The following is a 23,804-nucleotide window of genomic DNA, read 5'->3' on the forward strand; positions in this document are numbered from 1 at the left end:
GCAACTTGGGCAAAGTTAGGAATGAAGTTGCGGTAAAAGTTGGCGAACCCCAAAAATTGCTGGAGTTGGCGGCGGGTAATGGGGGTTTCCCAATCCCGCACCGCTTGGACCTTAGCGGGGTCCATTTCCAAACCCTGGTGGGAGATCACGTACCCAAGGAAAGTAATGGAAGGTTGGTGGAATTCACATTTGGACACTTTAGCATACAGTTTGTGCTCCCGCAGCCGCTGGAGCACGTCTCGAACCAGACGCACATGTTCTTCCATGGTGTCAGAGTAAATAAGGATGTCATCGAGAAATACCACCACCCCCCGAAACAGCAAATCATGTAAAACCTCATTAATTAATTGCATAAAAACACTGGGAGCCCCCGAAAGTCCGAACGGCATGACTAGGTATTCAAACATTCCAAAACAGCTGGAAAAGGCCGTTTTGGGTTCGTCTCCTTCTTTAATGCGAATGCGGTGGTATGCTTCCACCAAGTCCAGTTTGGTGAAGATTCGGCCCTCCTTTAATTGTGCTAGAAGGTCGGGAATAAGAGGGAGAGGGTAAGCGTTAGACTGGGTGACTGCGTTTAGCCTACGAAAGTCAATACACAGTCTTAGATCTCCCGTCTTTTTCTTCACAAAGAAGGCTGGGGCCGAATAAGGAGCTTTGGAAGGGCGTATGAAACCCCTCGCCAAGTTGGCATCCAGATAGTCCCGTAACACCGCCTTCTCACTAGGGCTCATGGGATAGACCTTCCCTTTAGACAGCTTGCCTTCCCCCACAATTTCGATGGCACAGTCCGTCTCTCTGTGGGGAGGTAGTTCGTCACATTCTCTAACATCAAAGACATCCGCAAACTGCGAGTATTCTGTGGGCAGTTGAGGAGGAACGGAGGTTGGGGTGGGGGACCCTACCAATGCGGCGGCCGGAGTCCTGAGTACCCGTTCCTTGTCATGCAACCCACAGGGGCTTTCGGGAAACGAGAGCACCCGTTTAACCCAGTCGATGGAGGGGTTGTGTCCCCGTAGCCAGTTCATCCCTAACACCACTGGGGTTACAATAGGGGCGATGGTAAAATACAAGCGTTCCCAATGTTCCCCCACAGACATAATCACGGCTGCAGTTCTGTGGGTCACGGGGCCCTGTTTAAAATCGCTCCCGTCCATTTGGGAAAAACGGAGGGGTCCCGGAAGCCGCTTGCGCCGGACTCCCAGTTTCTTGGCAGCTTCCTCACTAATCATGGTGCGGGCACACCCCGAGTCAACCAAGGCGGGGAATTCTAAACTGGGACCCCCTTTGGGTAGGGACAGGTGAACACGCACATACACATTGTCCTCTTGGGCGCTTACCATCGGTGGAGCTCCTTGCACAACGACAGGGGCGGTCTGCTGCGGAGCCCCCTCTACAGCAGACCGACGGCGTTTTTTGCCGGCTGTTCCCACTCTTCCTCCTCGCTGGAAGAGGGGGACGGAGTGGTGGCGTTCGGGGATCCGTCCGAATCAAAAGTAGTATTTGTAATCCGGGACCCCGTTGGGCCTGTGGAGGTGGAGATCACATCCTGGGGGCGCGCATGGAGGGCGGAGGGTGCGCCGGAACGTCGGCCCGGTGGTCCGCTCCTGCGGCGGGGCTGGTCCTCAGCAGCCGCCTTCTGCGGTTCGGTCGGGGCTTGGCGAGGAGGGTTGGGACGACCCGCACGAGAGGGGCATTGCGACGCAAAGTGTCCCTTTCCCCCGCAGGTCAGGCAGACACCAGTCTCAAAACGCTTGCGGCGTTCAGCGGCCGAGGGGCCCCCGCTCCCACCCGGTCGGAAGTCTCGGCCCCGGTCACTCCGGGGTCTCGGGTCACGTCCGATGCGCTGCTTAGACAAATTCAGGAGTTGTTTACGATTCTCAATGTCCGCAGCGTGGCGAACCCAGCCTTCCACATCCGGGGGGTTCCCTTGCATGAAGGCCCAATGTTGGAGGTCCGGGTTGAGACCCTCCCTGAAACACTGTACCAGAGTGGCCTCACTCCAGTCCAGAATACGGCTAGCCAACGACTGGAACTCACTTGCATACTGCGCCACCGACTTAGTCCCTTGGCGCAGTTGCATCAGGGAGGCTTTGGCCCGCTCGCCCAGAGTCGGGTCCTCAAAGCGGTTTCGGAGTGCTACCATAAACTCGTCCAGGGTTCGCAGCACCGGCGAGCGGAGTTCATACTGCAACACCATCCAGGCGGCCGCCTCCCCTTGCAGTAAGGAAGCCACGTACTGCACCCGGGACTCTTCGGAGGTGAAGGTCCGACCTTGTTCCCGCATAAAAATGTCCACTTGGACCATAAAAAAGGTCAACTGGTCCCCTGAACCGTCATACGTGACTTTCAGGTCCCGACGGGACGGGAGGCTAGGAGGTGCGGGAGGAGCTGCCGGCGCCCCATCCGGGAGATTGCCGGCGGGTGGTTGCACTTTCAGTGCATCGAGGGCCGCTGCCATCTCACCCATCACACGCTGCATGGTCTCCATCTGCTCCTGCATGGCTTGGCGGTCCTCCTGCCACTGCCGCCGTTCCTCCTCCATAACAGCCTCCTTGCGTGCCGGATCCCCCTCGAGTCCCGTACTGGGGAAGGCCAACCGGCGTTCCTTCGCCGCAGTCCGTGAGAGAGACCAACCTTTGGGAGAGTCCAGCCAGTTGTTGAAGAATCCCCGGGGGCGTCCTTCCCGGCCCTGGTCGGGGATGGGACCCCTAGGTTTCTTTGGCTTGGCGCCCTCCTCCTTGGGGTCCGGTTTCTCCGGCACCTCTGGTTCCTCCGGTACCTCTGGGGTAGGGGTGGTTTCCTCGTCGGCTGACATTCTGTCCCAATAGGTACAGCTGTAGTCCGAGAGGCAAGAGACTTGCAACTTAATGTGAGAGTTCCCCCTCTCTGAGTCTAATTCTCCAAATCAATTGCTCAGGCGTTGATACAGAAACAAAGGATTTATTGAAGACATCAGGAGATGAGACAGGCACAGGTAGAAAGTTGCAAGTGCGGGGCTTATCGGGTTTACAGAATATATTGACTCCAGGGCACTGGGGCACTGGGGTTCACACTTATTGTTATGGGAAGTTACAAGCTTGGCATAATACAAAACATCAAACGAGTCCCAGGAAGTCTGCTGAAGCTATCACACTTCCAAGGCCGCATCGGCCTGAGGGAGTACAGACAGGAAGAACAGCGGGGGGGAGATACTTGGGGCAATCAGGCCAGGCGCCTGGGACCAGAAGGTGTGAACTGCTTTTATGAGTTCACTGATAACACAGCAGGTGATGGAAAGCAGAGACACAGAGTCAGAGACACAGAGACCCTCACACTTTTGTGGTCTATCTGTATTCAGAGACTAAATACTCAGTCTAACTTGAACAGTGCATCCTCTTTTAAACAAAACTTACAGTATTTAAGCTGTCAACATTCACTGTCCCTTTTAACCCAGGATTGTTTAGAAAAACATTTCATGGGTTTTACAAGTTAAGAGTTTTATGCAATACTGATTATGTAACAGGAGCAAGCTTTGTTTAGACAATCCCCCAAACCATGGTTTGGAGGACTGGAAATCAACCAAGAGTTCATGCACTCCATCTACCATCTAAACAGCAGGGTAGTTAGTACTTTCTCACTAGACCAGAACGGAAGACATGGTTTTAAGTGGGCATCTTATAGTTTAAAGTATTAATTACAGTTTGCCAGTTTGGATATCACAGCAAACCACAGCTAGTGCTAACAACAAAAATGGGAAACCATGTGCAAGAGGGGAGAAGTGGGTGCATAATCCTATATCTCATTTCCAAACCTCCAAATAATGGTTTGGTACCTGTTTTCAACCAAGCCACAGAATGAAGATCTGCATGACCCAGAGGGTTGCTGCATATGCCCAAATGGACACTCGTAATCTTACATAAGCAAATGGTCTCAGAGCTGTTGTGATGGAAACACTGTTTTTACAATTATAAAAAGTTGTAAACACACACTCACACTCCCTCTCTCCCATTCACTCACTCACTCACTCACATATATATTGGGTATATTCACAATTTTGCTTTTAGAAAACAAAGGCATTTATAACTCTAAATTCCCTAAATAAGCAGGCCAAATGGTATAATTTGATATGTTAACTGTAATAAATTCTGCAGTTAGAGCGATAAAATAAACTTAGGTTTGGTAAAAAAATAATATTTCATATATGTCAATTTCCCCCCCAAATTTCCATCCCTCCCCCCAAAAACTAGGAAAAGCCCTTTTTCTTCCCATGGCTTCAGAAATTTTATATCCACAACTAAGACTAACCATCCAAACCCACCCACCCCTGAAAATCCCCACGGACTCAAAAGTATACGGGCTTCCAAGTTCACCAGAAGCTCTCATTAAGCTAGATGTTCAATATGAGCAACGAGAGGGGTTTTGTTTATGCTAGGGGTCCCCAACATGGTGCCCATGGGTGCCATGGCGCCCACTGACACCTTTCCTGGAGCCTGTCAAGTGTTTTTAGATTATCTTTTAAATTATCATACCTATTAAGTATCTTCAATTTAGAGATAAGTATTACTCAGATATTAAATGCACATGTAACATAACATATTTAAAAATATGGCCACAGTGCATAATATTATCAATATTATTAATTATAAATTATCAAGTACCCTACTGCCTAGAATGAATACAGAATGATTTACTTTTAACTCAGTGCTTTGATGGAGAGGCATTTCCCCAAAAAGGATTTACAATCAGGCAGTGAAGCCGATCATGTCACTAGCAATTACAATCAAGATTTCGTTAGTCTTTAAGGCGCTACTGGACTTTTGCTCTTTTCTACTGCTACAGACAGACTATCCACCATAATCAAGACAAGAATGTGCATCCCTCTTCCCAATATTATTGCCAGTGAACATCCTAATGGATGCCTGATATTTCACTTTAGATATCAGATTCATAAAATTAATTATAAATGTTTCTTACAAAGGTTTGGGAACGCATTGCTGCATCATTTGAAGGCTTAAATATAGTTGCAACCAATGAAGACAAAAAAAGAGACTAATTATCTTGATATTGAGAATAGATGCAGTAGTCTTTTATAATCCTGCCAGTACCTACTCCAGGTAGTTACAAGCATAGCACTGAAGAGGAACTTAACAACATCTGCACAATAGCAGCACAGATGATGCTTGAGATTTAGTATTGGGGTGAATCAAGGGTCTAGGCAGGGGAAAGTAAGGAAAGGGTCGCTGCCCTAGTATTCCAGACCACAAGCCCATCTGGGATTAATGAACTGCTAGAGGAATGCCTTGTCCATTTAAAATCCCTATGGTCCTAATGTGCAGTGTTAATGAAATTAAGAAAGCTTACTTCAGGCACCTTTCAAACTGCTGCCATAATTCTTTCCGAAAAATACTGACCGATCTATGGTAGGCCTAACCTGCATTTGATTTCCTAGGTCTTAAAACGGCTGCTCGCCTCAAAATGACTGAAAGGTCAGGACACTTAAGGCAAACGCCAGAGTGTAACATGCCTGCCACCAAAATGAAATGCAAAATCTCAAGAAAAATGTTATCAAATGCAGCCATTTCTCACTATCAGTCGGCGGTGGGGGGTTTGGTTCAGTCTGTCTTGGTCTAGTTAAGCTACAGAACTTCCCCAACCCTCAGTTTCAGACTGTATTTTCCATAGATAGAAATATTAAGAAACTCAGCAATATAACTTAATTATATTTCCCTCATGTTTTTCAAGGCTTCTGAAAATATTTAATGAACTTCTGGAAGCAAAACAGTACCTATCCCCACTCCCTTTATGCCAATGCATTTAGGCACCATACACTCCATTTTTAAAATGTTGCATTATCTCCAGGCAAGGAAAATGCAGCGCAAAGCAAAGCAAACACAACATCCACTGTACAAGACACCTTACAGTCAGAAAAACACAGCCTCCCAACACATGAATCTCTCACCCTCGACAATGTAACATGAGCCTTGGGTGTTCTCCCATCCTCTCCTCTCAGCATGGCTGAAAGAGGAAGGGGAATGGTCCAGGAAGGACTCCAGGAGGCTGGGTCAGGCAACCTCAAAGGGGGCAGAAGAGAAAGAGAGGAGGAAACATAGTAGAAGAGTTGGTCTTTTTACCCCACTTTGCTCTACCATAAGAAGTCTCAAAGCAGCTTACAATAGCCTTCCCCCCTCCCCCCACAACAGGCACCTTGTGAGGTAGGTGGGGCTGAGAATTCAAAAAGAACTGTGACTTGCCCAAGGTCACCTAGCAGGCTTCATGTGGAGGAGTGGGGAATCAAACCTGGTTCTCCAGATTAGAATCCGCCACTCTTAACCACTACACCATGCTGGCTGTTGGAATAAGTCTGAATAGAAAGGTGAAACAGAGAAGCAAGGAAGAGGAAAGACATCCCAAATAGGACAGCTGGATCCAGGAGATATGGATGCCACCCTGGACCAGTGTGAGAGGTCCTCTGGAGCTGGAAGCTGATCCAGAGGACAGTGTCAGTACTATGGAGAAGTAGAAAGGAGTCATAGCCATGGCCAGATCCAAGCTCACAAATATTTTTAAAAGAACAGGACTGGCCTCTGAAGCTAAGATAAGCTTTGCATTCTGGCCCATATGGCTGTACCCCCTCCGCTGCATGAGGAAGGGTCTTCATGCCAGATTTCGTATTACTGGGACAAGCTTTCTTGATTTCATGATGAGCAGAATGTTTAGGGATGCCTGATGGTAAAAGACTTGAAATACATACTATGGGAACAGAGAGGTATGATCACCCTCCAACTCCAATATCTTGTGTGAGAATGTTCTGGGAACCTACTCAACGAGAACAACTTACCTGCCAAAAGGTTGACCAACCGATAGGCATGTTCACATAAATCTGTTATTCTGCATATTTCCAGTGAGTAGCCAACAGACAATATGGCATCCTAAGCACAGTTCTGCCTCCATGATCTCTCGGTGCGCTGCCTGCAAGCACCACAGCTCACCCCAATATGTGGTGTCCACTTGCTGCCCTGATCCCTGACCCCTTCCTTCTGCTTTTTCAAGGTCCCTTTTCTTTCTCCTCCTTTGCCCTACTCACGATCCTTTCTTTTCTACTCTTTCCTTTGGCACCTTTCACATTCCTTCCTTCCCCTTGCTCCAACTGCCACTCCTACCCTACACTATTTCCATTGGGGAAGAGGTGAGAGAGAGTCAAGTTCTAGCCATCTCCCATAAGGTGGAGCATCAGACACAGCTTCAGTTGCAATGGCAACATGACACCACGGTCTTGAAACTCTTTTGCCACAATGACAGCTCTACTACCAGAAGAAAGGAAAGGGAGAGAGGTACCAATGTCTGCAAGCAGTGGAAGGAAATACAAGAGCCAGAAAAAATGAATAAAGGGGAGGAGGGTGGGAAGGTGGGCAAAGGATTCCCCCCCCCAGCATCAGCCTAGCAAAACCCCAGCCCAGATCAAATCAAATTTTCAAATCAAATTTTATTAATACAGTTGACTGACCAATCACAGGCCAAGACATCAAAATTTCCAGACTCAATAGTTTTGCACCGTAGAATCACAGACTACCCGCACATAAAAAGGTGTAAGATCGATAAAAACAACCCCTGGTTAAAATTATCATCTTAAAATTGATAAAATTGTAAAATATTCTAACAATCATTCACTAATAAAGTTCTGCGTATTTTAATAGCAACCGCACAGAACTTGGCAGTTTGGAGCGTAAGCTGAGGGTCTTCTCCTAATAGGAGCTTCTTTGCCAAAAGCGCAACTTGACTCTTCAGGGAATTTACCAAGACGGGGGGAAATAAGCTTTGATCTAACTTCGTGGTAGAATGGGCAACATATCAGTGCAGACCACCTCCCTCACCTCTCATATCCAGAATACCTTCACAGAAAAACCCAATAAATTCCACTTTGCAGACGTTCAGGGTCTCCCCAATACTGGCTTCTCCTATCAGAATCCCCCATCCCCTGAAGACTTGCAGACGGTAACTAAAGCCATCCTCTACAATTTATGTCAACAGCTCACAAAGCTTAGGTAGTTACACTATTACTTCGAAGTTTTCTTGGAATGACAAAAAGCTTCCATTTTTCCTCCTGTTTCGCTTAATGGAACCATTATTGCAAAAATACACACGGAAAAGGTCAGGATTCCCCATGGCAGCCATTTTGTGACGATACCCACTACCCTCCCTCACAATTCCAAAGAGGCTCCCGGTCTCAACACCGCTGAGGGCCTCTCCATAAAGTCCTACCTGTATACACAGCATCAGCCCTCGTTCATAATCCTATTATTTTTAACCCTCTACTTCAGGTTTCAGAGGGGTGGGCATGTCAGTCTGCTGCCGGCCGAAAGAGACAAGAGTTTTGTGGCATCCTGAAGACTAACCAATGTATTGTAACAGAAGCTTTTGTGAGCCAGCAGCGCCCACATCATGAGATGCATTTATCGAAAGCAAACTTGCATTTCAAGTTCGGCCAGTTACAGTGACATGATTAAAGGGAATGAAATTTGGCACGGTTGGTATAGGTCTATTTATCCAGAATTCGGAGCACTCAATAAGGAAATGGCGCCATCTGTTCTGCAGACACGGATCTACTCAGATGCCCAGGTGGCATTCATGCCACCAATGGCACAATGAGTAGAAGTCTGTGGCTTTCCTAGGGGGGCAGTAGAGCCCGGGGCCAGGCTGCGGAACAGTAAGGCCTACACTCCCATCATCCTCTTGTGCTACTTGATTCAGTAGAGGCCAAACACCAACCTGATGCAAAGTGGGTTGGGGGAGGGGGGCATGTAGCATGTGTTACACTTATGAAGAAGACTGACCACCCACTGGTCAGTAGTGAATACAATAATGCCTTGTTCCATCCCCCGCCCCCCGCACTCCAATCTTTCTGGGGAGGCTCCTGATGGTAAGGACAAATGGAGGTGAGGTCCAACTCTTCTGGGGGACAGGAGGGACGCGGGCCCTCAGTCAAGACCAAAGGGTCTCCCTCTGTGAGCTCACTGAAATACTGTTAGCGTAAGAGCATTCTGGGCAGTGTTAATTTCAAACAGATGTTGTTACAAACACATGAATCTATATACGGACTACGCTAAGAGACATCTACAGCGTGACGATAGTGAGATGTGTTTATAACTTAAAAGGGAAACAAGATGACACATGAAACAAAGGGAAACTAAAGCAAACGCTCGGCTTCCTCTCTTCAAAACAAGAGCTGCTATGAAGAGAACACATAGTTACCTGCATCCATATCTGCAAAGAATGGAACAGCCAGTAAGGAAAAGAAGGAACCAGAAATTCAGTGTCTCAGTGGGGTTTAAAAGTTCATAAGGAGAATAAAAATAATCAGGATATTAATTTTAACAAATGTTACCTTAATAAGATGATGCTATGATTCATAACAATCTCTAATCTGTCACTGATTTATTCATCAGAATTCCATCACAAATCCTACATATGTTTCAGATACACATTATTTCTACAGCTTCATTTTTTAATAATCCTAATTTAGCACAATAAGCATAGTAAATCACAATAATAGGCAAGAAGAAGTGTTAAAATTATATTCTTCAGTGCCACCACATGAGACACTAACAACACAGTGCAATTACAGCTATTCTGTCAAACAGCTTAGAAGTAAATTTTGCAACCAAATTAAGAAAACTGCCCATCTGGGTAAAGAATTTACAAACAAAACAGGGGAGGGGGGGGGAAGAAGAGACAAAAAACCCTCCAAGGATTCTGTCATTCTAGCTTTCAAAACAGAGCTCTTGTGACAAGATGTGGTCTCTGAAATGATGTAAGGTACTAATGTACCTTTTTCTGCTCCTTTTAAAGTTTATGTTAAAGCAAGCATTTTAAAGTTTTACTTTTTACTTATATCTAACACAGTATCTCGAGTGATTGATTTTCCATGCTAATATAGCATAGCTGACTACCGCTAACTGCCCATGTACAGAATTAAGAACAGCAGTAAGAACATGCTTCCAAAAGACAGTCAGTTGGCGTACCTTCTGGTGATTCCTCCTGGACATACGTCCCAGTCAGATACCGATGTACGAGGGCAGATTTCCCACTAGCTAGATTTCCCACAATGCCCTGTGGAAATAAGAAACAAGGCTAATTGTTTTAAAGTCTTACAAACTAAATTAATCGAGAAATCTCAACATGCAACTTAGCAATGCTTGCGATCAAACAGAAAAGCTGATCAAAAATACACCTAGAATATGCACATTACTTCTAATGGTAACAATAATAAACTGAATTCACGGACACTTAAAATCTTGTACTGAAAACTGGGGGCGTGGTCAGTGTTCTAATGGTCTATGCAACATCTTGCTAAAAAAAATTCAGTTGTATTCATGTGTGGACACTGATGTTGCAATATATGGGGGACTGTAGAATAAGCTAAAGTTATGCCTTATATATATGCATTATACATAAAACATGACACTCTAACTAAATAAAAGTAATTTTTAAAGAATCTTCTGAATAAATAAAGTTTTACAATACTATAAGCAATCTGTATCTCAGAATACATAATTAAAGCTGCTTCCTCAAACAGCTATTTCTGAATACAACACAACCCTTCAATTAGGCCTAAGATTAACACAGAAACTCACAAAAGCTCACTGCAACTGAGCCCCTGAGCGTAGTAACAACACAGTTAAATTTAGCATGTGCGTGAGGACAGACAATAGAAACAGTTATTTTATGATTATTTTTAAATGGAGTGTACAAAATGGAAACAGCATATGGAAGGGGCCTATAATGTAAATATCCACAGCAAAGCAGAGAGAAATTCAGTAACAGATGAGTTGGGGAGTCAAGAGGAAAAAGAGAAAATAAATATACCACTGTGACAACTTTTTTTAATCAACCCTCGAGAAAGAAAACACAGATTTTCCACAAGAAAATCAAGAAGCACAAATTCTGTCAGAAGCATCTGTCAAGTTTTGAAGCAACACAATGAGTACAATTAAAATGTCTAAGTAGCAGAAAACTGACTGGAAAACCTAAAGGACAGAGCTTCTTGAAGGAAGAATGCAACAGTAAAGGCGTGCAGCCCATACAAGAGAGTTTTTGAATAATCATAATGTTGTCAGGACCTACTATTCACAAGTTCTGTTTGAACTAGAAATGTCAAGACACAGGGGAGGGGAAAATAAGGTGTTCTATTTTTCCAAGGACTTTTTCTCAATTTTTCTAATGGAAAAAAATAGGAAATTTGGGGAATAATGGCAAAAAAACCCAAAAAAACTCCTGTGAAGTATTTCCTCTTTTGAAATAGATAAAACACTTTTAAGACAAAGTTTTCTCACTCAAAATCTATTGTTCAATTTTTCTAACGGCAAAATAGGGAGTTTTGGGGGATCACTGAAAAAAATATTCTATGATTTTTTTTCTCTTCATTTTGGAATAAATGTTTTTCTATGACCAAGTTTTACACAAAATGTGTAGTATGAAAATTCTTATATAAAACAATCTACAGGTTTAGATACTGACAATTTCTGTGTATAGACATATACAAAATATGTTCAAAATATTTATTTCTAAATGTGAATAATTTGGGCAACAATTAATATGCTATAATGTTTTTAGTAATAATACAAGGTTTCAAGGTTGTCCATACTATAAATAAATTGATATCCGAATATAACAAAGTCATTTATATTTTTAATTTCCACAAACATGCCAAAAAGTGCAATTTTATATGCTAAGTTAAAAATGATGCCTTTTATGTTTTTAAATCAGTAAAAATAAGTTTATGATTGGTAGAAAAGTAAGTACTGAACATATTTTGTCCATAAAATTTCTGTTTATTTCTGGGGGGGTTCCATGAATCCTACTTAGAACTCAAACACGTGCTGCCATTTCTGATACAGAACAACAGTATCCAAAGGTAGTTTAACAGTAGGTTTGTAATTTTTATTTATTTATTTTCTACCTCACCCTTTCCCAGCAAGGCCAGGCTCAGGGTGGCTAAAATCACTTAATACAAGTACATATAAAATTATATAAAATATACAATTTTAAACCATAAAATCAATCAGCTAAACATATATCCTGATTCTGCATATCAATGGTGCCAAAGATATTATCTAAATTACCCTATCACCCAAGGAAAAATATTCTTATATGGTGGCAGACCAAGATGGTAATAAGTGATCAGCTGATACAGATTGAATATCCTTTATCCGGACTGCTTGGGACCAGAAGTGGTCCGTATTTTGGATCTTTCTGTATTTTGGAATATTTTGGAATTTTTGCATATACATAATGAGATATCTTGGGGATGGGACCCAAGTCTAAATATGAAATTCATTTATGTTTCATATATGTTTTATATACATAGCCTGAATGTAATTTTAAACAAAAATTTTAATAATTTTGTGTACATTGAACCACCAGAAAACAAATTGGCGTGCTGCCGAGGGCCTGTGAGTAATGCCTGCATGCCAGCTCAAAAAGTCCAGTTTTCGGGTCAGTCCAGATATTGGATGTCCAGATAAGGGATACTCCAATTGTACATGAAAAGAACATAAAGTCTTTTGGTAATTTCCAAAAAGAATTTCATCTACCTACTCTACTGCATTTTCTGGCAACGTTTGTAATTTAGACACCATCTTCAGGTTAAGTTTGGTACGGAAATGTCACAGTATCAGAATTCCTAGGCCTCCAGTCACACCTTAAATTGAAAAGGCACACGAACAGCTTTACTCTCACCTCAGCACAGATCCAGGCCTCGCTCTTGACAGGGTACGGATCACAGAGGCTGGACTGCAAATACAGGCCTCAAACAACGTAACAGGATCCTGAAGAACCAACCAACTAACAATTCGCTTTGGATCTAAGACTGCAAAAAGATTGTCCTGAGGATTCACTAGAAACCTTGCAGATTCCCAAGACTGGAACTAATGGACAATACTAAACACTGGAGAAATTGTCTATCTGCTTGGAGCTACTGTACATGATCTGACACATACAGGTGATGTGCATCTGGCAGGAAGGGCAGAAGCAGGTTACCTGTATTCTGAACTTCTCTCTCCTGTTCTGCATCAAAAATACTAGGCGTCGTTCATGACATTTGAAGCTTTATGCCCAAGCCAAAGAATTCTGTGTTTGAAGGCAACTACTGCAGACAACATCTTATTCTCCTGAATTGGAAGAAACCCCCGTCCATAGAAGTGTGGGTGGAAAGAACTTTCAATTTAGCAGTTAAATATAAGCTAGGCATTTGGCAGGTAAAAAGTATGAGTGTACTTGGTCAGCATTTTTAGAAAGGCCCCTTTGCTGGGATCACCAAAAGTTGGTTATGACTTGACAGCACACATGTCCATATGTATATACTTGAGGAGAATGTTCTCTTCTACTTTTACTCCGCTCCCATTTTCCCACCTCCTACACCTCTTCTTAAAGAGCCCTGTGGCACAGAGTGGTAAGCTACAGTACTGCAGTCAAAAGCTCTGCTCATGACCTGAGTTCTATCCTGACAGGAGTCAGTTTCAGGTAGCCGGCTCAAGGTTGACTCAGCCTTCCATCCTTCTGAGGCCGGTAAAATGAGTGCCCAGCTCACTGGGGGTAAAGTGTAGATGACTGGGTAAGGCACTGGCAAACCACCTCGTAAACATAGTCTTCCTAGTAAATGTCAAGATGTGACATCACCCCATGGGTCAGGAATGACCCGGTGCTTACACAAGGGACTACCTTTACCTTTTTACACCTCTTTGAATCAAATATTCAATAGCGTAGTGGCATCGAGGCAGGAAAAAGTTTAATTCCAACCCTTATCAAAGATATAACAATACTGATGTTAGTTGTTACCAGGATTATCTTTTTTCAGTATGTTGTGGGCCCTTACAGCCTAACTTGGCTTTACTAACACCAATATTGTATGGGAATCTATAATTCCCATAAGAAAAATAATATTTAAGAATAAATTTAAATTAAGGAGCAAAACCAAATTTATCTTCTTAGAATTTCCCCCCGACTTGGATCTCAAATCCTTGGAATCTGCCAAGAGCAGAATCTCTTCTGAAGTAGGGTTTAGAGCAGGGGTGATCTCATAATGTTTTAAGTAAGTTTACGATTTTGTGTTGGGCCACATTCATAGCCGTCCTGGGCCGCAGGTTGGACAAGCCTGGTTTAGAGAAAACAAAATGCATTGGTACAAGTAAATGCATTGGTCCTAACCTGACTGGGTCAGAAGTACATAAAACCAACAGGAGGGCTTTCATCCATTTAGAGTGCAATCCGGGGGGGGGGGGTTGCTGGGATGGCGCAGCTAAACAAAACAAATCCGTCATCTGAGGAATCAACATACATTAGTTCGAAAGCACTTGTTCAAAACGGAAGAGGAAATGCAGACGATGAAAAGTTACTTACCACTTTGAGTTCTGGCACAGAACGACTTAGTGTCCATTCCTGGCTATTTACAAAGGCATCTGTAAAATTGAACATTTTTTTTTATAAAGCATTTTTTAACAATACAACATTATAAAGTTTTCCTATAAGTGATAATAACCTGACATGGAAAACTGAGCCGAGGATCCAAACTGTAGTTAACAGCAACGACTGTGCTCTCCTTGCCTTGGAGATAAACTCTCTTTTCTGAAACAAGCCAACATATAACTGGAAGGAAATCCTTAGAAAGACAGGGGAAAGCCTTTATGGCTTTCTTCTGTCTTTCTAAGGATTTACACTTGAAGAATGAGTGCTTTAAATGAAGGGCTTGCCTCTCAGATGCCTGGAGCAGGTTAACAGTACAGAATAGTTTCCATCACCGCAACAGAACAAAGCTGGAAGAGATCGGCCGCCCGTTGGTGTCCAAAGTCCTTATTGCCCCAAAGCACTAGGACAGGGGTCGGCAAACTCATTAGTCAAAAGAGCCAAATATCAACAGTACAACGATTGAGATTTCTTTTGAGAGCCAAATTTCTTAAACTTAAACTATATAGGTAGGTACACTGTTTATTAACTTAATAAACTTTAATTAAAGTTTTTAAGTCTTAATTAAACTATAGGTACACTGAATAAAACTTGATATCATACTTAATAGTGATCTTATTTATTGATAAAAATTAAATTGTAAGTCCCTGCCATTTTCCCCTCCTCGTCCAGAGTCCTTGTCTGGAGGCCTGGTCTACCGCCATAATAGCCTATTGGTAGACCAGGCCTCCGGCTGAGTCCCATTGGGAGGCCAGGTCTACCCATTGGCTTTCTTGGCAGTAGACCTGGCCTCCAGAGGCCCTTAGAAGCCAATTGGTAGACCTGGCCTCTGAAGGAGGACTTTTTTCGTCTCCTCGGAGTCCAGGTCTACCGCCAAGAAAGCCAGTGGGTAGACATGGCCTCCCAATGGGACTCCGCCGGAGGCCAGGTCTACCAAAGGAAGCCCGCCCCACCCAACAGCTGATAGGTGGGGGGCCAGGAACCGCTGAGCCGCCCGCCCAGCAATCGCGTGGCTAGAGGGGAGGGGAGGCTTTAGCCTCCCAACCATTGAGGGCAAGGGAAAGGGGGACCCGGCCATTCTCCACGGCGGGGGGGGGAGAGACAGCATGCCCGCTCTCCCGCTCTCAGGCATGCCAGCTCCGCAGCCCGGCTGCCGGCGTGAGCAGGTGCAAGAGCAGGGGCTCCGAACCAAGTTCAGAGAGCCACACTCAATGGGCCAAAGAGCCGCATGCGGCTCGGGAGCCGCAGTTTGCAGACCCCTGCACTAGGACAACATTTGGCTCTTGCTTTAGGAGACTGGGGGAGTGCCCATCAAACCTGTCTCTCTCTTACTTGGAGCTGCCTGCAAGCGCATCCAAGGGGAAGGGGGGAATGACAGAATGGGGGTGGCTGCACCCAGGCTCTAGCTGGGTCCCAGTACTGGCATGAGAGCACCATGCATGCCCTAGTGCATGTCCTCTGGGCCACACTTACCATTGGCACCCTGGCCACTATACTGTGACAGCCTTCTTTTGCAAGCTGATGCAGTGGCACACTTATAAACCCTGCACATTCTCAAACTTCTTCGGCAAAAGCACCTTTATTTTCTTAGGGACAGCAGCAAAAGGCCCGAGGTGACTGCTAGATAAACCCCATCTCCAACTGCCATTTTACGCCCATTTTCTGTACCAGAACAATCTACGGGAAGCATCTTTTTAAAGGAAAACATCCCTTGGCAATGTAACAAAACAAATCAAAGGAGGAGACCAGGGCCCTACAGGATCTGGCCCTGTTCCATGTTCCACCAGGCACATGGTTGAGGACTTTCAGCTGCACTATTACATCCACCAGTAACTGGGCAGAGCCCCTTCTCTTCTATATGCCCCCCTTGGTCCCCCTCCCCATCTCCTTTGCGAATGGTCTGTTAGTCTCGGGAGTCAACTCTGCTGGGAGTTTACGGCACCATTTTAATTATTATTTATTATTATTTTATAGCGTTTAATCTGTTTTAACTGTTCTTGGTTTTAAATATATATATATAACTTGTTGTTACCCACTCCGAGCCCCCCTTTACTGGAGGGGGACGGGATATAAATATAAATACAATAAATAAATAAATAAATAGGTGAATCTATGCAACCCTTACAACTCAATGGCACTACAGTTTATTGTTCCCACAAGCAGCCTTTTCCTTGGATACTGAAGACTTCCACATTCCCAACCAGTCACAGTTTGTAGTTTTATCTTCAATTTCCGGGAGGGGAGAAGACCCAAAGGGCAGTCAGGATTCATTCACAAAACAATAAATCATGGCTTGCCCTTACATCTAAATGCACCCTACTATTCCCTGATATGAAATAAGAAACTCTTCCGTCAGCATGAGCCACCGAAAAAGGCATTGGAAAATGTGTAAAAACTTTTAAGTGACAAGTTTAAGGCATACAATTTTTTTCTCCCTTAAGATATTAATTAAATGGACGTGGGTTGAACTATGTACATATCTGCCTTAAATGAAAAACTACGTAGACAGGTATGTTGGCTCATAGAAAAGATTCAAATGCAGCACTAACGGGATATATGTTGGTTGGCCCTAATAAAATATCATCAAGTAGTGGGAAACTTTCAAATCCCACAGAAATCACATACTGAACATCCAGCTTAATGAAATCACAAAACAAAGGAGGAAGAGACGTCTCCTCTGCAATACTTCCAATAGTCTACTTTAAGTGCTACAAACTTGTGCTTTTCTATCATGCCCACAAACATTTACTATTTATTTAAAACATTTATTAGCCGCCTTTCTTCCAGTACCGAGCTCCAGGTGACTTACAAATAGTTAAATAAAGTACATAAATAACAAAACAAAAAATTTAAAAATCACAACTCACCAAAAAAAAAAAATCAAAACTTAAAATCACAAACATCTTTCTCTCTCCTCGTTCTTTTTTCTTATCGTTATTTTAAGGATAACTGCGTTTGCAAAACCCATTTTACAAGAAAAAAGCCGCAAAAAGGCTTTTTTCAAGGTTTCGGCAGGCGGGGAACTGCTTAGGAGGGGCCGCGGTGGCCCCTCTGCCACGCCGTCCCCACGCGCCGAAAGCTCAGGAATGCACTGTTAGTGTAAATTTCTCAGTACTGTACACCTTTTTTTTTTTAACAAGCTTAAATTGTAGCACAGATCATCCAGTGACCAACAGGATATTAGGAGGATCATCCAATGGCCCACATGATATTGATAGGGCAAGCATTTTTCAGGCAAATTGCCAGGAAGGCTTGTGCTTGGAAATGTAGCTGCATTGCACAAAGAAAGTCAAGCCCTTTTTTGGTTGATCAAACAGTTATATCACATACACTGTAAATAACTGACTTTAGGAATGAACTGCCATGGCTGTGGGAATCAGCGACTGCACTATTCTGGCCTCCGACAGCAAAGCAAAACTCTTCATCAAACACTAAACTGATGGACCAAGGATGTCTTAGGGAATACCTCCCTCACCTTGACAACTCATGAGCCAAAGTTTCTTGATGATGCTGATTACGTTAACAGATTTATTTATTTGATTTTTAGGCTGCTCTTTCTTGGCAGGCCTGACTCAGATGAAAACTAGGAGGGAAAGGGGCATTCTTGGTGAGTTGTAATTTTGAATGGTAAGCTCCACGTATATTGGGATATTGTGTTTATGCTATAATGTGATAATTATGTTTGTGTTTGATTATGTGTTTGTATTTGTTTGTTAAAAATAAAACTTTAAACATTTTAAAAACGAATCTGCATTGTTAGTGAAGTGGCAATCGTTGTTGGTTTTTTTGCTGGCTGCACCTCCTGCGGCGGCTATTTTGTTGCTGCGCCCACCATGCCATGTCAGAATTCCAAATATGCCCACAGGCTCAAAAAGGTTGGGGACCCCTGCCCTAGTGTTAAGCAACTGCCTGGTAAAAGATAGGTAGCAAATATAAATGAAGCTTCCTTCAATGCAACATGGCAACACACCATTTTTGTGCTAGCATGAAAATTGCTATGTGCGCCATCTGGTCCTCTCCCTTATTTAATCCAGCCAGTGATCTTAATACTAGTTCAGTTCGTAATCATCTGGTTATTTCCCTGCATCGAGCATCTACTTTGGCTCTGACATAAGCCTTCCTAATTTGTTTGTTTTTTTAAACCACTGAAGCAACCCACGACAATATTTACATTAAAATATGTTAAAGGTCACTGATTTAACTCAAGGCCCAGTGGGCATACAAGCGATAGGATTTTAAGTAAAAAGCTCCCTATGAGAATAATATATCACTTCAAATAAAATTAAGCCAGTTCTGACCAACCTTTCCAGCACATACAGTAGTGAAACATGCTAACATCACTGTGGATTCCAGTTTCTCTTCTGAGTTCAGTTCCCCCCACCCAGGCTTTGCTCACTTGATCTCATCTCAGTTTTCTACAGCAGCTCGGCTCTTTGCATCCACAAAGCAATTCAGGTCCTCCATGTAAGCACTGCCATGTATGTGTGATGTGCATACGGTGAACGCTCAGTACAATCACTTCTCCATGAAACACTTCCAAGTGACTAGCGAGTAAGCGGAAAAGCTCCCAGGAATGATCCTGCCCACAGTGTCTCCTGTTTTCTCATCGGTCTGCCACGAATTCTGATGGCGTGCATCCTGCAGACTGGAAGCAGTGGATTAAAACTCATGAAGTTTTATCAGACACTCAAAAACTGGAGCCCTTCAATATTCTCACTTTAAGCTCATCTCTAATTCTGATGCAATGACCATTCCTTACAGTCCACTGTAAGCACTACACAGCCTCATGTGTCTCTGTTCCGAGTTTAAATAAGCATCTGGAAGAAATTAAGATGTCACTGAAACAACTGGACTGTGAATCTCAGCTGCTTCCCATAGTCCTCTGCTTGCAATTGATTTTGGTATAGTCTGTTTCTCAAATCCTACAATAACGTACAGCAACCGACCACCACCTGTGCAGAACATGGTGGTATCAGAGATTAGACAGGAACTCAAAGCTTACTGAATAACAGCGTCAGTCAACTAGATTCAAGTCCAGTAGCAATTTAGAGACCTACAAGATTTTCGGGGTATAAGCTTTCGAGAGTCAAAGCTCCTTTTGTCAAAGCTTTGACACTTGAAAGTTTATACCCCAAAAATCTTGTTGGTCTCTAAAGAGCTACTGGACTCAAATCTTGTTTTCTACTGCAGACCAATACGGCTACCTTCTGAATGTCAATCAACACAGAACAGAAGCAAAGAGCTGCCCTTGAAATGAAGCGATTTCATCAACGACAAAAAATTAAACATGCAGTTTGTGGAATTAGCAACCGAATTCATTAAATACCACCAGAGCGAAAGTCTTTTTTTAATCTGCTTTAAAACAACCGTCTGGATTTTATACAGTGCAAGTGATTAAAATTCCAAGACAATTCTTATGTCAGGTCTAATGGTCAAAAGCCTGTTTCCAAGGAAATCTAACGCAACAAAATACCAAAGTAAAAACACAATGAACACATTTTAAATTCAGCTGGAACAGCATGCAGTTACTGTCTCTATGAACTCTGGAGTACAGGCTCTTGATATCCAAGATAAGAGTGGATTGACACTCCAAATTGCTACTTGCCATAATCAAGACAGTTAAATAATGGTAGAAAGACATATTTTTCACACTGATATATGAAACAGAGCCATTTCTCTAACCATTTTAGCGATTCAACACTCATTCTAAACATGCCAAAGATTTTATTTGGTGTTAAGTAGGGTCCATTGCTGTTCAGCAACATGGCAGACCTGTAATTAATATTCCTAAAATCCAGTCATTCTGCAAACGAAAGGGAAGGGCTAATTCGTTAGCTGATTGTTCATGAATTTATTGCTTAAAATATAAAGATCCTGAAGCAACAATAAATCAGTACATTGTTGTAACGCTGTCCCTAAATGCTCACAACGTAGTTACTAGACTCTTGCTGTGCTTTCTTATCCATAGTGATCTGGGTGGAAAGCCAGCTGCTATAACAGTTAGCCTCTAAAAGTCTCATTCATAGAGCAAATTCAGTTCAGTGGCAATGCAAAAAGCTGAAAAACACAATATGAAAAAGCAGCCTATCTCAAAGAAGACAATCAGTGAGCCTCTTAGTTAAGCAGAGATTTGTCCCCATGTCTCTTCTGTTGAAGTCAAGTGGTACAGTGGTTGGACCAGGAGTCCCCAACCAGGCACACACGGGCCCCTTGGCATCAGTCAATACACCCACCAAGTGTTTTTAGAAAGTGGAAGGGCCAAGTGGGACTATTGCTCAGCAGGTTCTCCGATTGACTGTGCAGACTTTTTAAAAGTTGCTTTGGCAGCAGCTGCCACCACAGCACAAGGATCTTCCCTCTGTGACTAAAGATTAAGTTCTGCATAAGCAAGAAAATATTTTTAAACAACATGTTCATTTTTAAAGGCCTCTTTCGAAGGAGAACTTTGTTCCTGGAATATTTAAGAGTTACTATTAGAGTTATGTATAACCTCAGCCTCTGATACTTTGTGCTTGGCTCCGCCTTCTGCGGCAGCCATTTTGTGATTGCGCCTACCTCCTGGTGTCAGGATTCCAAAGGTGCCTGTAGCCCCAAAAAGGTTAGGGATCTCTGGGTGAGAGTTTCAGGCTAAGATCTGGGAGACCCAGTTTGAATCTCCACTCGTGCCAGGGAAGCTTGCTGAATGGCCTTGGGCCAGTCTCTCTCTCTCAGACTAAGCTATCTCACAGGCTAATGGTTATGAAGATAAAATGAAGGAGGGAAGAACAAGGTAGCCATTCTGGGTCCCCGTTGGGGAAAAAAGCAAGGTATAAAACATCTAAACCAGGGGTGGGGAACCTTTTTTCTGCCAAGGGCCATTTGGATATTTATGACATCATTTGCGGGCCATACAAAATTATAAACTTAAAAATTAGCCTGCTATATTTGGTCAAACATTTAGCCAAGAGGCACCACCGGAGATGGCTTGAAGTGTCTGCCACGTAGAGCGACTTGCTTTTGAGCTCTGACGTCCCCAGCTGGGCCCAAGTGATTCAGGCAGGGCAGCATCCTTCTGAGCTGGAGATAAGCCAGGACCCATGAAGGGCCAGACCAAATGATTTCGCGGGCCTTATTCGGCCCCCGGGCCTGACGTTCCCCACCCCTGATCTAAACAAATAAATAAAACTTCATTTTGACATTTGTTCCTTTCCGATGTTTCAGCTGAGCCCACAAAGAAGAAGAGTTAGTTTTTATATGACAACTATCTCTACCACTTAAGGAAGAATCAAACTGGCTTACAATCACCTTCCCTTCCCCTCCCCACAACAGGCACCCTGTGAGGTAGGTGAGGCTGAGAGAGCACTAAGAGAGCTGTGACTAGCCCAAAGTCACTCAGCTGGCCTTATGTGGAGGAGTGGGGAATCAAACCCAGTTCTCCAGATCAGACTCCACTGCTCCAAACCACCGTTCTTAACCACCACACAGGCTCTTAAGGCTCTTTACATAGTCTCTAAAAGGTCCCGACACAGTCACCTATGATGACATCACAATGCACGGCAAACTTTTGCGCACTTCTGCCTTGTGACCTTTTACCCATAACAGGACAGACACAGACTCTGTGCCATAAAAGCGTCACTTAGTGGTGGTAAAAAGCAGACAGGCACTATGCATGCTCTCACTGGATGCCCTCTCTGCAGGGACTGGGGAAAGAACAAGCATCAGCAGATATTTATTTATTTACATCATTTAAACCCCACCTTTCTAGTCAACAGGGACCCAAGGGAGCTTGCAACATAGTTCTCCTCTCCCCATTTCATCCTCAAGACAACCCTATGTGGCGGAGTCTGTGAGGCTGGCCAAGACTTACCAAGCAAGCTTGCCTGGCATAGTGGGTGTTCGAACCCAAGTCTCCCAGATCCTAGCCTGACACTCTAACCATTAAACCACACTGGCTCTTAGGTGTCTCTGATGGGAGGAATTCCACAGTGCCCTGTGGCTGTAACATCTGAGCTCTCTTCTAGAGATGCCGTCACTCAACAGTCCTGGGATGAAGGGGGTAAGACATCATAATCAGTAGATGCACAACAAGCGTTAGTGCGAGACAGAGGTGTCCGAGGGCTGTGGCGAAAGAGTGGTAGCCCAGCTCAGATGCCCACTATCCAGCCATGGTCTTCACTGATGGCAAACCACTCCAGGTTACAGACTGAGCTGAAAGGCTGTTTGCAAAAAAAATGAAAGGCATAATGCAGCAACTAAATTCGCCTCCAGCAGCGATTACATCGGCAATCCTTAAGATACTTCTCTGGGATCAAGCCCCACTGAATAACAGGGGAATGCTCTCTAAATTTTTATTTATCCCCCTATTAAAGGTCAGCCCACTGTCCCCTTTGAGATGGGTCCATCTGGCCTCCATGAGACCTGCAATATTTTCAAGCATAGCAAAGAACACCCACCCAAACCATTTCTTAAGTGAGATTTTGGTTGAAGCTTTTGAGCCTCTGGCCTGTTTTTCCCCCTGATTTGTTACAAGTGGCAAGTGGATGCTGTTCTTAACTGGGATTCACAACTGAATTAATGCATTCTACCGTAAGCTGCCTCAAACCAAGATAGAGATGGGATTCTGCCCCACTGAAAAGGCACAATTCTCTTCTCACCCAACAAAGGAAATGCTGTTTTCAGGTATTTTGCACTGCTGTCACGGCAGTTCCCTTAATTACCTTTCATTTAACAAACACTAATGTACAGGACCTGAGAAACCCAGGTTCGAATCCCCACTCCGCCAAGGAAACTTGCTGGGTGTCCTTGGGCCAGTCACACACTCTCAGCCCTGACCCTGGCTGGTATTTGGATGGGAGACCTCCAAGGAATACCAGGGAGGCAGGCAATGGCAAACCACCTCCAAACGTCTCTTTGCCTTGGTTCTGAAATGCAATCACCTCCAGCGCTTTCCTGTCCTAAGAGGCAGCCTCCTGCAAGCTTTACTAGTCAGGAAAAGTAAGGCCATTCATGCCTGGGAGGTTTTGCCTTGGATTTGCCGCTCTCCAGAGGCACATTTTCCCCATTCAAATTCTCAGAACTGGAAATGGAGGCTTATTGTTGAGTTTTGAGAATTTGGATGGGGAAAATGTGCCTCTGGAGAGTGGCAAATATAAGGCAAAAATCCCCAGGCATAAATGGCCAGACATTCATCCTACCCTGTACCCACGCGCATTTCCAAAAGCTCCGTTTTCCTTTCCTTTTATCCCTTAGAAGCTCCTTGATCAATTGATCTTGAGCAGCATATATCTAGTGTTGGAGGGATATAAGGATTGAGACAAATCTTGCCACTGACAATGTAGCCTTGGGGTCCCTATCGCTGAGTAAAAAAGGCATTATGTCAGTCACAGAGG

The 23,804-nt window shown here is 43.9% G+C and overlaps 1 protein-coding gene across 3 annotated transcripts in view; it reads right to left on the reverse strand.

Annotated features, from left to right (window-relative positions):
* Positions 1-23,804, reverse strand: part of AGAP1 (ArfGAP with GTPase domain, ankyrin repeat and PH domain 1) — a 355,259-nt gene that overhangs the window by 297,201 nt on the left and 34,254 nt on the right. For 2 of the 3 annotated variants that reach the window (XM_056856129.1, XM_056856128.1), the window contains exons 2-4: positions 14,374-14,432; positions 9,999-10,086; positions 9,229-9,240 (exon numbers count right to left, since the gene is read on the reverse strand). In XM_056856129.1, the coding sequence (XP_056712107.1) occupies positions 9,229-9,240; positions 9,999-10,086; positions 14,374-14,432 (159 nt within the window). The remainder of the gene's footprint in view (positions 1-9,228; positions 9,241-9,998; positions 10,087-14,373; positions 14,433-23,804) is intronic. The other variant, XM_056856130.1, reaches the window with a different exon arrangement.

Source organism: Euleptes europaea, chromosome 10 (genome assembly GCF_029931775.1).
Source record: "Euleptes europaea isolate rEulEur1 chromosome 10, rEulEur1.hap1, whole genome shotgun sequence".
Lineage (NCBI taxonomy): Eukaryota > Metazoa > Chordata > Lepidosauria > Squamata > Sphaerodactylidae > Euleptes > Euleptes europaea.